Source organism: Excalfactoria chinensis, chromosome 1 (assembly GCF_039878825.1).
Source record: "Excalfactoria chinensis isolate bCotChi1 chromosome 1, bCotChi1.hap2, whole genome shotgun sequence".
Classification (NCBI taxonomy): Eukaryota; Metazoa; Chordata; class Aves; order Galliformes; family Phasianidae; genus Excalfactoria; species Excalfactoria chinensis.
Window position 1 is genome coordinate 104,417,601 of NC_092825.1, and position 15,820 is coordinate 104,433,420.

A 15,820-nucleotide genomic window follows, 5' to 3' on the forward strand; every position below is an offset into this window, starting at 1 on the left:
AATAATTTAGCTTAAGCTCTGAGGCATGTTTAACTCTGCTCCCCTCTTGTTAAGATTACCTGGGAATGCTTGAAGAGCAACAGACCTGTGAGAAGAGATTCCCTGAGTGTTTCAGGACTTATGAACTCAATCAGCATGGGCTTGAATCAAGCAAAGAATTTACAATAACAGAGCAAAGTCAGTGAGGATTTACTGGGATGGAGAACTGGGTATGACCACTGAACCATCTTCAGGATCAACAAACTGTGTCGTCAGGAATTTGCAATGATTAACAGGGTTTGCAGGGCACCATGTTGCATAGTCTGATGGCAGATGTAAAGTTAACCAAGTGCAGTTCTTGTTCTGAAGGTGTAGTGAAGAAATCTCCATGAACTTGATTTTCAGTTTTTTAGCTTGCAATATATTGCTATTGCGAAAGCTAAAAGCTGTACTGGAGTATGAACAGAAAGAAGCATAGAATGGTGAGAAGGTGGTCAGGTAAAGAGAATGTAGTGAAACTTCTAAGATCCCTTATATTTAATACTGAGATCATATTGTATGGAAAATGCTTTCAAAATGTAAACAAATGATACTTGTTTTTTGTTGAAACTTCCTTAGATACTCACTGGACGTTTATTTGATACATTGCAATTTGTTTTTCTCTTTTTATCTTGCTGAAAGCTCTCTTAATGTAATTAATACTTTTTTCATGTACAAGGCTGGGCTGTTTCCATTCTTTCTTGGAACCAAGGCACTTAAAATACATTGTTAGCATTGCTGAAGATTCAGGACACATGCCAAATGTGTGCTACTGTTATTACATTAAATTTGAGTTTATGTCCTCTGGCCTGGATTTTTTTTTATTTCTTTTTAAATACACATAATTTTAATGTGTACAATACAATGTTTTTTTGTGTGTATGTTGGGCAAGTATGTTTTTGCACTTAAGTAAAAATAGGGCCCCATTTCTAAAACTATATTTATTCTCTGTTACAGTATGTGATCCAGTGATGGGAGACAAATGGAATGGAGAAGGCTCCATGGTTAGTACTTACTGTTTTCTTTGTATAGCAAGTATTTGCTGTGTAAATATATGTGCATAAAAGTTTATTAGTTTTTAAACCAAAGACTCAGGCGTTTTCCTCAAGTGTGGCTCTGAATCCCAGCGTCAATTACATTTGTACTACTACTGTATTTGCTTGAGTTTAGTATCAGGGAAGAATAATGGCTGCATAGCCCTGGGAGTTATTCTTAATTCCATGCTGAGAGAACAGGTAGACTACATAACCTGTGCAGAGGAAAATATCCTCCTGAATCCCCTCCACTTCTCTCTGGAGTTCTCCCATCTTCTGTCAAGATAGCAGTTCCGGCTGGTAGTCTTGTTCACGATCTGTGATTATATGAATTGGCATACCAGCTGCACCTAAATGAAGATGACTTATTTCATGTGAGTTGATACAGCTGTTAGGCATTGGGCTGTTACAGTGACAGAAAAGTTTGGATCCACTGCATTACAACAAAGAAATGTTTCATTTTTAATCAACACTAGCAGATAGTTTCAGTAAAAGTGGAATGTGGGAAAAGATCAGCAGTGATGATATTTTCTATTTTCTTCTGCCTTAGCTGGTCACACTCTATGATTTTCTTTTTGTCCTTGTACATTTTTACAGTTTACCTGCTCCTGAAAAGTCACATGAAGTAGCACTTAGTAATAAATTTGCCATTGATTTTGTGGTCTCATTCTTTCATTTTATGTCTATTGCAATATTTATTGTCCTAGGCTTTTTCTAACAAGGCAGAAATATAATAGCTGTAGATCTGCATTAGCTGTAGAGTGACTTTGAAAAGCTCTTGGGAGAAGTCATAAGCATGGAGTTATCCATATCATTTGGGTAGAAGACAAGGTAGATGGAAGAAGATGAGAAAATTTAGCACACAACCCACCAACTCATTCCTGATGTAAAAAGCAGTAAAATGATTATTTAAGAGGTCTTGATTTGGATGTGACCTAGTCTTGCATTCCTGTCTAAAGGCTGAGTCCAGTGACATCATTACTTCATCAAGACAACATGAGTGAGCTCAGTCTCAAGATGATGTGTATTCTGATATCACCTAGTGGTCAGTAACATAATGAGGTTTTATCTGTCACTAATACAGCTGAAATGGGAGGCTAACACTTGGGTGCATCTATATGTACACCTTGCCCTACGTAGTTGATGTGCCTAATAGAGAAAATAAAGCATGGACAAAAGGGAAGATTAATCCTGAGTTAGAAGATGGGGTGCTAATGAAGAATAGCTACTAGGAAAAAAAGAACTTTAATGTAGATTTTGTTAAATAGGGCTACAACAGGATGCAGGAAGGTGAGCTGAGGCCTGCAGCTTAGCTCCTAGCTGAACTCCATTGCGTGCCAAAAGAGCTGATACTTCTCAACTTTCTTCCAAGTCTGAAGGACTTACAGTCTTTTAGGCTCTTGCTTCATCTTCGTGTATATCACCAGTTACAGAATCAGCCTGCCTTTGCTAATGGGCTGCATATAGCTAAAGGAGATGTGATGGATGTAGAACAGGAGTGCAGAAGGGAGAGTATTGGCCCTCGTTACTTGAAGTCACCAAAGTATGCGAGTGGTTTGTTAGCTTTGTGTGTAACACAAGTATTTGTAATTTACAATATGTAATTTACAATAAATTAAATTGCACTGATCAGTTTACAAATTGGATTCCCATTCATGTGTGCACACTCTAGAAATGTTGCACTGAAATGAGGGGGCAGAATAACACAGAACATGAATGTTGCTTCTTCCCCAAGCCCTGCAGTGCAGTACAACCAATGTATTGCAGTGATGCAGCAAAGAACTTCCATTCCTTTGATACAACAGCAAAGTAGTTTATTTTAGAGATACAGACAAGAAAAAGGGTTTCCCATTTTTGTTCCTTATACTTTGTCATCTTGGTAAGAGGGAACCCCAAAACTCTTCATCTAGACATGGATTCCTTTTAATGAAGTTTAGGTGTGCTTAGTGATGGTTTCAGTCACCTCCCACTGTCACCAGCTGCAGGATGCACAACCACTTTAATTCCTGCTACCTAACAGTACGTTGGGAGCTTTAAGATTACTAAGTGTCAGCATGAATGGTAGTTCAGGGAAGGAGCATGTCACTCCCATATCTGAAATAGCTGATGACATTTGATACTGTGTTTTTCTCCTACAGTATGTGCCTAAGGATCTCCTCCCAGTCTATAGGGACAAAGTTGTACCTGTTGCTGATATAATTACTCCTAACCAGTTTGAGGCTGAGTAAGTACTCGATTTCTTTCTATAGTCAAGAAAACCCAGAGATAAACTCTTCATTTGTCTCAGTATGGTACTGTTTGCATGTATATGTTGGGTTTGGGCATTTAGCTGTTGCTTTAAAGTAGTGCTCTTCTGCAAACCTACTGTCCTATATTGAAAGCAGGAAGAAAAAGGGGGATTTATTTGAGGAACACCATTATTTTATTTTCTCCAGTCTTTCCTTTTACATGACTGTTTCCAGAGACCTGTATATCTAGAACAAGTTGAAAAAATACCTCTCTTCCCTCTCTCTTGTTCTACCCATTCCTGCAAAAACTTGTATGATACGTTATACTATAAAAACTGAAATAGTTTGACTAAAACTTCCAAATTTTGATTTAGAAATTCCACCATGGCAACATCTGATAAGAAGTAAGAATTTGGCCTCATGCCCACTCTGTCTACGTAGTCATAACTCTTTGGTCAGGAGATAATCCATTATGATGCTGCCTCCATAAAGGGAGAGAGCAGCTACGTGGGAGATGGAGAGAGAAGGCTTGTGTGAAATAATGTTAGGGTACGGAATTTGGGTTAGAAGTGGTATAGTCATGCTGCAGAAGCACTGTGTATCTGTACGTGTAACTTCTAAAGACTGCAGTCTGGTACAGCAGACTGTGTGGTGAACAAATTGTTTAAGCCTGTATTCTGTAGTCCAAGCTTTCATCTTTTCAAAGAGTAAACAAAGCTGTTATTGCCTGGGAGATGTGGGCTCCTTCAAGATTTCTGTTTTGTGTGCTCTTTCAAGATTTCTGTTTCATTCTCAGGTTACTCACTGGGAGGAAGATTTACACAGAAAAAGATGCTTTGGAGGTAAGTAGATAAAGGATAGGATGTGCAAGTTCTTATTCTTTAGTTCTACCTGCAATGTTTACCATTTGTTGTTAACCCTGAAATCACTTTAGCGTCTCTTTCTCCATCAATCGTTAAGCCCTGTACTGTCAGTGTGCAAAATACATTCTGTTCTCGTGTCAGACTTACGAAGAAACTTCCTGAAAGAACTACAGATAAAGACTGTGCAGTGTCAGTGAGATGTTCACTGTGAGTTTCTGCAGTGTAGGAAGGGAAGCAGCAGCACACATGCATATCCATACTGCTGACAATGTGGTTCCTTGTCATTGGCTGAGGTGAAAACCCCGAGGGATTCTGATCATTAGAAACCTGCCTCAGTCGCTCCCTCTGCTGTCTACATGCTAGTCGTGCAGCAGCAATGCTGAGTACAGCTATTTCTCATTCTCCCATTGACACAGTTTGCAAGGGAGAGAAAATGGATTGGGAGTGATGACCCTCAGGTAACTCCTGATGAAAGGTGGGCAGATCTGAAGTGCTGTCAGCTGCCGTCTTCATCCTACATTGATGCAAATATACTGCACTGCTGCAGATATACTGCATTGAGGTGTAAGGATTTACCCTTTTACACAAGTTGAATGACTTTTAAAAGAGTTGCAGGATATGGTGATAAAGGACAAAATAGGAATGTAGTTTTATGTTGGTTTTTTTTTTGTTTGTTTGTTTAAATCTCTGAGCCTTTTATTTTGTTGAAAAGTCAAGTGCTTTCATAATGGACTGGTGTTATTTATTCCAGTTTGATTTTGAACTTCAAAGGAACACAAAATCTTTAAACAAACAGCAGCTACAGAGGCACCCTGGAGAGTAGCTGGGCTCTGTCAGCCCTAATGTTTATTGTTTTTTTCCTCCTGCAACGTCATACAGCATCGGTTGACTGCCATCTCTTCACAGCATAAAGCAGCTCCAGAGATCTGAGTTCTTTTAATTTTTCCTTTCCACACCAGTTTTATATTACTGTACTGTTATGGGTGAGGGTGCTGAACGCTACCAGCTGCTGTTACTCATTTCTTTTGTTCTCATCCTCCCAAGTGAAACCATAGTTTCAGCAACTCTATTGGCTGAGCACCTGTTGGTTTTTGGTTTTAATGTTACAGAAGCAAATGTTAGTTTCATGTGCTAAAGAACTACAAGTTATCTGCTGCTCTTTCCAACTCATGAATGCTAGTTCTTCTTTAAGATGGGTTTTAAAAATCTCCTCTGAAGATGGAATTAGACGTAGGAATGGAAACATGTTTTAAAGGTTGCTTGCAGGTTATTACATATGTCTTTCTCATTGAGCTGCATATACTCATCTCACCTTTGTGCTGAAATTTTTCCCCTTTGAAGGTGGCAGGAATTCTGCCATCTATTCCCAAGGTGACATGCTTTCATTGATTTCTTCAGCAAGACCAGTGGTGACAATGGAGTTTTTTTTTTAACCAAAAATTAAATGTAGCCTAATTTTAATGTAGAGGAGGCTGAGTGCCACAACCAGGAATAGATTAGATGCTTGTTAAATCGTGGATGAGAAATCAAGTTTAATGTTATTCACAAGCTGATCATGTCAGCATATGCTGGTGAGCTCGCAGCATCTTTAAAACCCAACTAATGTCTGTGCAGAGTTGTGACAACTGAAGAAAGTTGGAGGCTTATTAGACGAATGATAGGGAGTTTTCAAAAAGCACATCTAAATCCTTATCATTCAACTGTTCATGAGTCATAGGTAGCCTGGGAGGATTTTTAGCTAAACGCTTCTGGGAGAACTAATATTTTATGTATTTTATGCTGGACTCATTACTTAAAGTCGTTCTTTCTTCTGAAATCAAAATCAGTCTTGTAACAATCAGCTGTGATGTCAGAAGTAGAGTGTTAATGATTTTAAGTGAGGAACATGTTGAGAGGAAATACATCTAGAAAGGTACATAATTTACTGGTGAACATTTTGGATTCGTAACAGAATGGGAAAGGAAGATGGAGATAGGCACAGTTGTGCTTCCAACTCAGTTCTTTAAGTCATTGTTTTTGCTAACTCCTAAAGATATGACTAAACGATACTTCCTAGCCTGGGTTTCTTAACTTTGTATCATAATACCAGCTCAGATGCATGTCTCTCTGTACTTGTTCTCTTCTTTTTTTGATAGTGTGTTTTGGAAACATGATGCAGAGAAAAGTTCTGATAATAGCTGAAACAGAATGTTGTGTTCAAAGGAGCATCCAAAGATAACAGAGAGATACTTGGATATTTGAACAAAATTTGTGCATTAAATATGAATGATTCCCCTACTTCAAATTAATCATACTAATTCAAGTGAATTATTTGAGTGAAAACCATTCATTCTCTATGAAAGATGGCAAAAGAAGGTGCTTGTGAAAAAATGTTTGGATGATGCAAGGTTTAATGAACACACATTGCAGTCACTGATTCCTGCCTTTTTGCACATGGGAAGGTAATGGATATGCTCCATGCCATGGGACCAGAGACTGTGGTGATAACCAGCTCAGATCTACAGGCGCCACTAGGAAACGACTACCTGATTGCGCTGGGAAGCTACAGGAAAAGTAAGTTACAAACTGCTTCATTAGTACATTTGCTCTCTGTGTTGTTTTTGTTGTTTTTTTTTTTTTTTAAACTAGTTCTATGCTTTCATATTCTATTTGATTTCATCAGATCCACTTGTAGTTCAAGGAGATAATTCTGTAAGTGAACACCTCCTTCTGTACAGTAATACCAGGGAGCAGTAAGAACAGGGCTGCTCAATGAGGAAGATGGGATGAGAGGTGGGGGTGACCATAGTATGTCTGAATAAGGTAAGCAGAGCAGAATGGTGATGGCAGACAGTTCCCATTGGCAGAACAGTGATCATCAAAGGAAGGTGAGACAACTTAGGTTAGAGATTGATCAGCTAATTCCAGTCAGCAAGTAAGGACAGCAGGACTGGATGCAGGTACACCTACCACATGGCTCAGGCATGGATGCTTATACCTGAGCAGCTTCTGGGCCAGTGGGCAGAAGGTAAATGAGTGAGTGTTCTATGTGAGGGTGATTGATGCTATTGAAACCTGTAATAGTAGTCCTTACTAGCAGTAATGGTATGAAAGAGAACTTTTGGATGGCTTAGTAGTGTTAATGAAAAGTGTAACTATTTGGTTGCAAAACGCCCTTCTGCTTCTTCTTTCTATCCTCTCTGTACCATCCCAAAGATTCATTCTATGTTTGGACTGTTGCAGGATGTTTCTACATGAGGACAGAGTTCCTGAGGTGGCAGATAATTGTTTGTCTGTGTGGTCTCAGTCTAGATGCCATATTCTGGACTGAGAAACAAACAAAAAAAATGCACTGCCATTTCATCTAGACTCCACTAAGAACTGCTCCATGTTTGTTAGTGCTTAGTACATGCCAATCTTGAGTAAGTCATATAATTCCAGAGGCAATAACAATATAGTGCATGGATCAGAAATTCTCTGCTGATATCTATAGCTGTTCCTACTCTAGAGGTTGTCTAGATTCTGGTTGGGTATGATTCACCTAGGATTCAGCGGGTTCCCTTGCTCAGCATCTGAGCAAACTGCTGCTGCAGTCTAAATGAAACATTTTAGGCTCTCATGTCTCCATGAAAGCGATAGTGCTAGCTCCCTTTTCCCACTGATGTGAAGTATGTAAGTTGTAAATGCTATCCTACTCAGCAGTTTTGGGACTGAACTGAGAAAGAACTGATACAAAGTTTACAGTATTCCTTGGCATCTTTATGTTCCAAACAATAGAGGAATTCAAACCTGATAATCATTTTTAAATTATAGTAAATGCTGTTGTATTAATTGCTTGGGTCTGCAACTTAACTGTGTCTCTGTTGCAGCTAATGCAGATGGTACCAAGATAACACAGAGAATTCGAGTGGAATCCCCTAAAGTGGATGCTGTCTTTGTTGGAACAGGAGACTTGTTTGCTGCTATGCTTTTGGCATGGACACATAAACACCCAAACAATTTGAAGGTACGGGAGAGGTTTTTCACCTGTCTGCAAGTTCAGACTTCGTTTCTGTTTTAATTAGTTTTAATCTACTATATTATTTATGGACTCTCATCTGATTAGAATTTTTTTTCTCGCTTCTGAGCCAAGAAAGCAGAATGTCCCTTTTCCTACAAGATTTTAGCTTGTACAACTTTGTATGGTCAATTTCAGTAGTTTGTAATTTTGTCAGATAAGGTGCTCTGTCTCTAGAGATTCCACGTACATTTATAAATACATTTTATCCTTGCTTCATAATGAGCATTGAAAACCGTTTATTGTTTCCTTCTGTCTGTAGAGTCATTGCTACAGGTGTATGGTTTCTAGTACTTGTTTGGCCAGAGCTAAGAGAATCTAAAAAACTTATTTTTCCAACCTACCTCATTGTCACCCTGTTTGTGTAGTGCCAGTTGTGTTTGCCTGAGTAGTAGTATTACTAATATTAAACTGAGCTGCTGACGTTTTACTACAAACTAAATATGTTATGGTAATGTGCAGGTGGCATGTGAAAAGACTGTGTCAGCCATGCAACATGTTCTGCAGAGGACCATTAAGAGTGCAAAAGGTAATTCATTCAAACCTTGTTCTGCCCTCTCTTTGTCTGGATTTGCATCCGAAGAAACATTTAGGGAGCTTTCTGGGTTTCTGCTTTCAGTGCAGAAGCTCCTAGAGAATTTGGAGAATTTATAGAATGAGAGCTAGGTAGTCTTGTCAGTGTATGTTCTTTACTGTGTGCACCTGCCCTATTTTTGACAACACCAGACTGAAGGTGTCACTGTTCAGCTTATATTGGGACTACAGTATGCTGACAGTGCTTGTCTGCTTTGCAAAGCAACAGTGGAAGAACTTGAGGAAATACTGAACTTGACATGCAGAGGAAACTCTGCTTTAAGTATTGCCCACTCACTTTACCTTTTAGTGTATGCACTCGGTATTGAGAAGGGCTTGTCAACCAGTAAAAAACAGTCTGTTTGCCATATTGGCCATGTGAAGAAACTGATTTTTTCAGCTTCTTTTACTTTTCAGTTCCCACGTCTATGAACATTTAAGGAGATCCAGATGGGAACAGTGGGGTTCTCAAAGCATGTCTTTGTGTCATTCTAATTGACAGCAGAGCTGTGCTCTTTTCTGGAGAGAGCTGCTGCAGAACTGAGGTGCTGAAAATACAGTGCTGATCTGCATCTCTTACTTCAGAAGCCTTTAGCAAGGGTAGTAAGGGAAGTGGGAGGAGAGAGAAAAAATAGAATGGGGTATCAGGCATTGTAACTTGTTTACTTTTAAACTGCTGTTTTTATTGATCTTCTGATGTCATCTTTTTAGCACAAGCTGGAGAAGGAAACAAACCAAACTCAGCCAATCTGGAACTGAGGATGGTCCAAAGCAAAAAGGACATAGAAAACCCAGAGATCATAGTGAAAGCTACTGTGTTATAAAGGCTGTATGTCTCCAATAACGCACAATGTATTGATGTCCTCATTTCTTTCCTGTAAATTGTAATATTTGCCTTAGATCTGTGACAGAAACCTGACTTTCATGAAATAGTGCCCAGCATAGGCAGATATCCACTTTCAAACATATGTGCTGGCCTTGCTCGGTTTTAAAAACAAAACAGAGTCAGTATGCATTAAAGCATATTACCAGGTATCAAAATGGCTGTCAAATTCACTTTGTGTGTGTAATTTCCCAGGGCAAGAGAGTACAATGTTCCTGCCTTGCCAAAGACTTCAGATGTGAATTTGCTAATGGAATGCTTGACTGACTGGAGAATATATTTCAAGATGGCATCTAGTGCCAATGGAGCTTGCTACAAGCTCCCTTTTCCTGGAGAGATATGGTTACCTATTCTGGTATTCATGATCTCAGCTGCTACGAAACTAAGCAGGGTTAAAACTACACACAAAGCTCTGGATGTGTGTAGAAGTTCTTTGAAGATGTTTGGCATTTAAGTACTCTGAAGTGACCTTGAGGTGTCTGTCATTAATGTTACTGATAACTGGTCCCATTTCCTGTCTTATGAACAGCTGCACATTTTCAGTTTTTTTGCAGGTACTGGCTGTTAATTTCTAATGTCCACAGGTGCCCTCATGTTTTTCTTCCAAAACTATGCTCCAGAAACACATTCATTAATAAGAGAATATATTCATTTAGTAGCACTGACTACAACTGTGTAGATTTACCTCTGAGGCCAGGCTTGACACTTTCTTTGTTTGTTTTTTTTTAACTAAGGACAAATGTTATTTAAGAACAATAGAGAAAGCAGCTCTTATTCTGAAGCCTGAAAGCAATCGTTCTTTCTTCATGGATGTATTTACACTGTGTAGAGAGTTTCCACTTAGCAATAGTGAGCGCTATTGGCAGCTTATCAATGAAGCAGTGTGGTAACAGTAATACATGTGGCTTAGGAAATTGCGTATGTTTACCAAATTCAGGATAACATACAAAATTTGTTCATAATATAATTCTCTGCAACTTACTCTGAGTAGAGATCACAGAAATGTGTTACTATTTATCTCTCAAACACTTTTTAATTTCAAAATTCATCTTCATTAGCCTTAAAAATAGAATTTTTATCTATTTCATATTATGCCAGTCACATATTACGCCAGAAGGGAGATTGGCTGACAAGTACTGAGCACTCACAATTCCTGTTGATTTCTGTATGGGACTGAAGTTCTTGCTTCTCCCAAGGAGAGAGGTAGTGTGTTTTCTAGATCCAAATTCAGTTGATGTTTTTTCCTTAGATGTCATAGGCAGATAAAAAATTCACTTCTGCTTGAAGCAGATTTCTTCATGAAGTAAATTTGCAGTAGGGGAAGGGGCAGCTCTGGGCTTTTCTTGATGATGTGAATATGCCTGGGAAAATCACTGTTGGATATCTGCCAGATACTATTCCTGCCCATTCCTCATCACGCCTGCTTAATTGAGTGTCACATAAAGTGGGAGTCCCCAGCTGAGCTGGTCTGGAGATTGCTATTGCCACTGCAGACTTCATTTATCCCACCATTTTGTGGATTTTCTGCCATTGTAAAAGTTGATTGGTTTCACTTAGTAGAAGAGTAATTTATTCTTAAAGTTACTTTTAACTGAAGATACATATATATATATATATATTATTTTTGGTAGAGTAAGATTTCATGATTAATGTACTTCTGAAATCCCTCATTTTCAGTATCTGTAAACCAAATGGAATTTAAGAGATGAACACACTTTGCAGTATTTGTAAGAGGCAAAATTCAGGTTTCCACTCTCCACAACTATTACTTCTGTTTTCTCTCATACGTTTGACATTAGAAATTAAGAAAGAAAAGCGATGAGAATTTTAAGAAAAAAAAAACAACACACAAAAGTGAACTATAAAATGTGATTCTGCTGTCACGGCTTGTAGTAACCACTGCCATGAAATAACCTTTTAGCAATAATAGTTTTGGTGATGTGAGCAGTCACTAAAATAAGCAGTCAGTAACGGAGATGAATTCATGGCACTTGTCCACCATGAACTGTCTTACCAGTGTACTGAAACAAGTTTCCCAGTGAGGTTGTGGAGTCACCGGCCTCCGCAACCTCTTTGAACATCCGAGAGATATTCAAGTATTGAGATTCTGAAGCTCTTCACATCAGGGGATCAGCAGTAGAGAAAAGCTCCAAATTGACCTCTTTTTTTCTTTCTTTTTTTTAAAGCAGTGTTAACTTTGCGCTGTCAGAATTTGCTGTCAAAGAAACACTACCTGTTCTAAGTCTGTGCTACAGAAAAGCCCTTTTAGAAAGGGTGAGACAGCGCCATTGTTTTTGGCTCTGAAAAAGTAGGCTTTCAGAGGGGAATTGAGAGAAAGGCGGATCTTTATTTCACTGAATTAAGCTTAGAATTTAGGAAGTATAAAAGTTCCTTACAAAGAGGGTTTTATCTGTTAACCACAATCAACTTTGATCTCACCATAAAAGAGATAGTGAGGTGTTTGCTGGAGCAGCTTATGCCCTTCAGATGTGATCTCTCCCTATTGCTCCAAAGAAAGGAGAGTCGCTGCAGTAATCCACACCTTTCTTGAAATCTGTGGCATTAAATCTGTACAGGGGATGGACACAGTAAGGGTAGCTTTAGGGGAAAGAAATAAAAAGAAGGTTGTGTTACTAATGAGCTCAATTTGCAGCAGTTTGTATTTTGTCCTAGGTGGGCTCTGTAACAGTTGGCTGCTTGCTGCTTCTGCTTGAGTCCTTGGAAGCTGCTCATGTAGTATCTCTTTCAGACTCCCACTGCCCTGATTGAAATTAGTTTGGGCTTATATATTCTGGGAATAATTGTGCTTAATGTCTCTTGCCTGGAACAAACATCAGCAATCATCTGTAAATATATTCTGTAGCTGACATTTTGAACTCACAGCGGGCAAACAGGTATTTTTGAATGTCAGGGTATACATATGTAATACTTAGATACATTTTTATTGATTCAGAGTTATAGAGCACTTTCTCATGATGTCTGCAGACAAAAGTTCAAAGTCTCAGTGCATTCATATCCAACCATTTTTCCTGCCTCTCCTCCCATGGATAATGTCTATATTAAAACAGCACCACCACATACTTCTTGAAAGTATCTCAGTATTAGACAGCTGCCCACTACTTATGGACTTGGAGAAAACTCATCAGAGTTGTCTGATGCGCATGAAGTTGCCTAGGTAAAGGAAAATGGTTAACCTAAACCAGGTTAGGTCAGGTATCTAATGATTACAGAAGAAAAAGCACTTTAGCTCAGAAAGTGGAGTCTGTAACTAATGAGAAGGCTTTCATGACTGCCCTAACAGCACAAAAGGTTGCTGTAGCCCACTAGTCCATGGCCCCTGCTCACCCTTGAGGCTGGTTGGAGAATGCCAGCTTCACTCCCATGCATACTCCCCAGTGTGTGTGTGGAGGGCACATGAATATGTAAAGTTAGCGGTGAGGTACACATCTAATACTGAGGGGCAGTCCCATGAGGACATGCCCTCGTGGGAATGGTGAGCAATTTGTGTTTGAGTTCAGTTGACTTCCCTACCATTCTTCACTTACTTGGACATGATTTGTGTTGGATCCTTTTCTTCTGGGGTGATTTGTTCATTGTATGCGCTCAGCCATTTTGATTACTGCACTCGTTTATGGAGCCATTGTACAGGAAAGACCAAAACTTGTTTACAAATGTTCTACTCATTTCCAGGCCTGGATTTAGTTACTGCATAATTAAAGTTCCCTTTTACCTCTTTGAGAGACACATGCATAAAGACATTGTGCTAGAATCCATACTGTTCACACTCAATATAAACATCTAAGGAATCTACGGTATGAAATTGTTAACTTTTAATGTTTGTTTGCTAATTTATATTGGAAAATCTCTGATCAATGTGTTATACAAAATAATTGGAGGACCAAGGTTTCCAGCTACTCATACTGCCTTTTTGAGTATCTTACTGTATCTCGATTGAATGGTATTCTTTCGTTGTCTGAGATTGTTCTGGTGATTGTATTGATATATTTTATTTTAAACTATGTGGCAAGGAAGATTGTAATAAAAGCATCTACATTTAATATACTGTACACACAAATTGTTAGATCCTATTTTTGAATATGGTAATCATTTCAGAATTAAACAAATCAAGAACAGTTTGATAGTCTTGCTGAATAAGTGGATGTATTTAAAGGTTTAATTGGATATATCCTGGTATAGAGAATGCATAGTTAATGAAAGAAGGTACCTTTGTGCTCCGCAGTCATCTTGTTGCAAGGAAATAAGTCTCTAGAGTAGAATAACATCCTTGTCTTCTTAGATTTTCTCTTGAGAACTTTTCATGGGAAGACAACTGCTGACACCTACAGCACTGCTCTTGTATGCCTTGTACTTGCATGGGCAGGACTCCCCCCATGATGCGCTCCTTATCTCTGCAAAGAAGGTGAGAAAAGAGGTTTGCAGTAAGGATCACAATTCATGTTCAGGTCTGTTTCTTGTGCAGCGCTTAGCTGAACACCCCTTCACACAGAGTAATTTTTATCTTACTGCAGAGCGTACAAGACTATGCAGTTGGAAACAACTGTTTCTGCATGTCAGAACAAGTGCTTCTGTCAGCACTCTACATTGTGTAGGCTGTACCAGTGTGCAGAAGCAGAGCAGATATCCAGTTTAAGGTTATTGGAGAAGATTCTTATGCTGACTGGAGAAGTTAGGCTTATATCACAGATCGCCACTTCTCCTGACTAACTGTTTTTGACCACTAGAAGTTGAGACAGATTTTGGTCACTGAAAATCCAAAGTATTTCTCCATAAACTGAAAAAAAGCAATCCATTCTTTTATATCACAATTCATCCTTGATTAGGCATTCAACCATTAGAGTCCCAAGAGAAATTACTTGGAGAATAGCTGTCCTTTTTCAAAGATGTGCTTTTGATGATTGAAAGCCTGCTGCTGAGCAGTTTGGTAGCCTGCTGGCATTCTAAACATATCAATTGAATACGTGTAAACCATGGGAAGTAAGCTTTTTGACATGTTCCATCACAAGCCTGAAAACAGCTCTGCTCTTATGTAAGTAAGTGAGTAGAACGGAATTTATGTCTGTATTCAGGAGCAAACTGAAGGTAAATCTACAAGGTTTGATCAGAAACTTGGAGTGATCCCTAAACTGCCAGGAAGGGCACTGAATGCAAGATGCTGGGTAGCTGCTGTGTCCATACGTGTCTTTTTAGGAGAGCCCAAGCCAGTTCTCTCATTTTCCAGGAAGGAAAAGGATGTGACTTAGTTTTCAGCAGCCTAGGAGTGCTCCTGTAGGCTTTACTGAGGCCAGTACCAGGTAACGGCCCCAAAACCACCAGCCAACTGCGTGGTGCTTGCTGCTGCAGCAGCAGCAGATCTCGAGGCAAATGGGATGCTCCCAAGTATGTTCCTAAATTAGCATTCCCTAGTTAGTGCCTCGACGGTGCGAATAAAAGTCATAAATACACCTTTTGCAGAGTAGTGAATAAGGCAGCACATTATTAAGGCAGAGAATACCAGCAATATGAGAAGGCTGAGCCATATGTTACCACTGAAATCATGTGTATTCCTTACCTGTTGCCCTTGCGGTTGCATTGCTGTTTAGAAAACTCAGTGTGTAGATGAGTAATACGTGTATTCTGTGCGTCTGTATGCGTGTGTGTATGTTGAGGCTTTATTTGCAGTGTGGTGGGGGTGGGAAACAAAATTTGGGGGCTGGCTGTGCAGGCCTTCAGGATGTACGTAGAAAGTCTTAAAAGAATTATATTTTTATAGATCGCGATGAAGCTGTGGGTCCCAGCCACACCTAGGCTTTTCTTCTTGAAAAGTAAGATGGGATGGAAATAGAGTCAGGTGGCTGTAATAAAGTAGGGACAGTACAACCCCACCAGCCCTGGACAAACTAAAATAACTTAAATAAAAGATGCCTTTTTAAGTAATATTTTTTTAGTGCTGAATTGTTAAAGAAATAAATATTTATGAGCAAACTTTCTATGTACTTCAAGTCTGTGTGGTGCTTTGTACTGACTAGGTGGACCTGTTCTGTGTTTACACATCTCAATGATTGTCTCCGAGATGTATGTAGTAACTCAGTGAATTTTATGCCAGAGAAACAGCAACCTTCTGTGTCGTAGCAAATGATTTAATTTCTAATGAAACTGTAGGTTTTGTAGTGTTTGTGTGTTTTCTG

The 15,820-nt window shown here is 39.1% G+C and overlaps 1 protein-coding gene across 1 annotated transcript in view; it reads left to right on the top strand.

The window, feature by feature from the left end:
• Positions 1-13,768, top strand: part of PDXK (pyridoxal kinase) — a 40,168-nt gene extending 26,400 nt beyond the window's left edge. Inside the window, exons 5-11 of the mRNA XM_072352244.1 lie at positions 976-1,022; positions 3,191-3,276; positions 4,077-4,122; positions 6,585-6,696; positions 7,992-8,128; positions 8,642-8,708; positions 9,464-13,768. Coding sequence (XP_072208345.1) covers positions 976-1,022; positions 3,191-3,276; positions 4,077-4,122; positions 6,585-6,696; positions 7,992-8,128; positions 8,642-8,708; positions 9,464-9,576 — 608 coding nt within the window. The 3' untranslated portion in view covers positions 9,577-13,768. The remainder of the gene's footprint in view (positions 1-975; positions 1,023-3,190; positions 3,277-4,076; positions 4,123-6,584; positions 6,697-7,991; positions 8,129-8,641; positions 8,709-9,463) is intronic.
• The last annotated feature ends 2,052 nt before the right edge of the window (positions 13,769-15,820 follow it).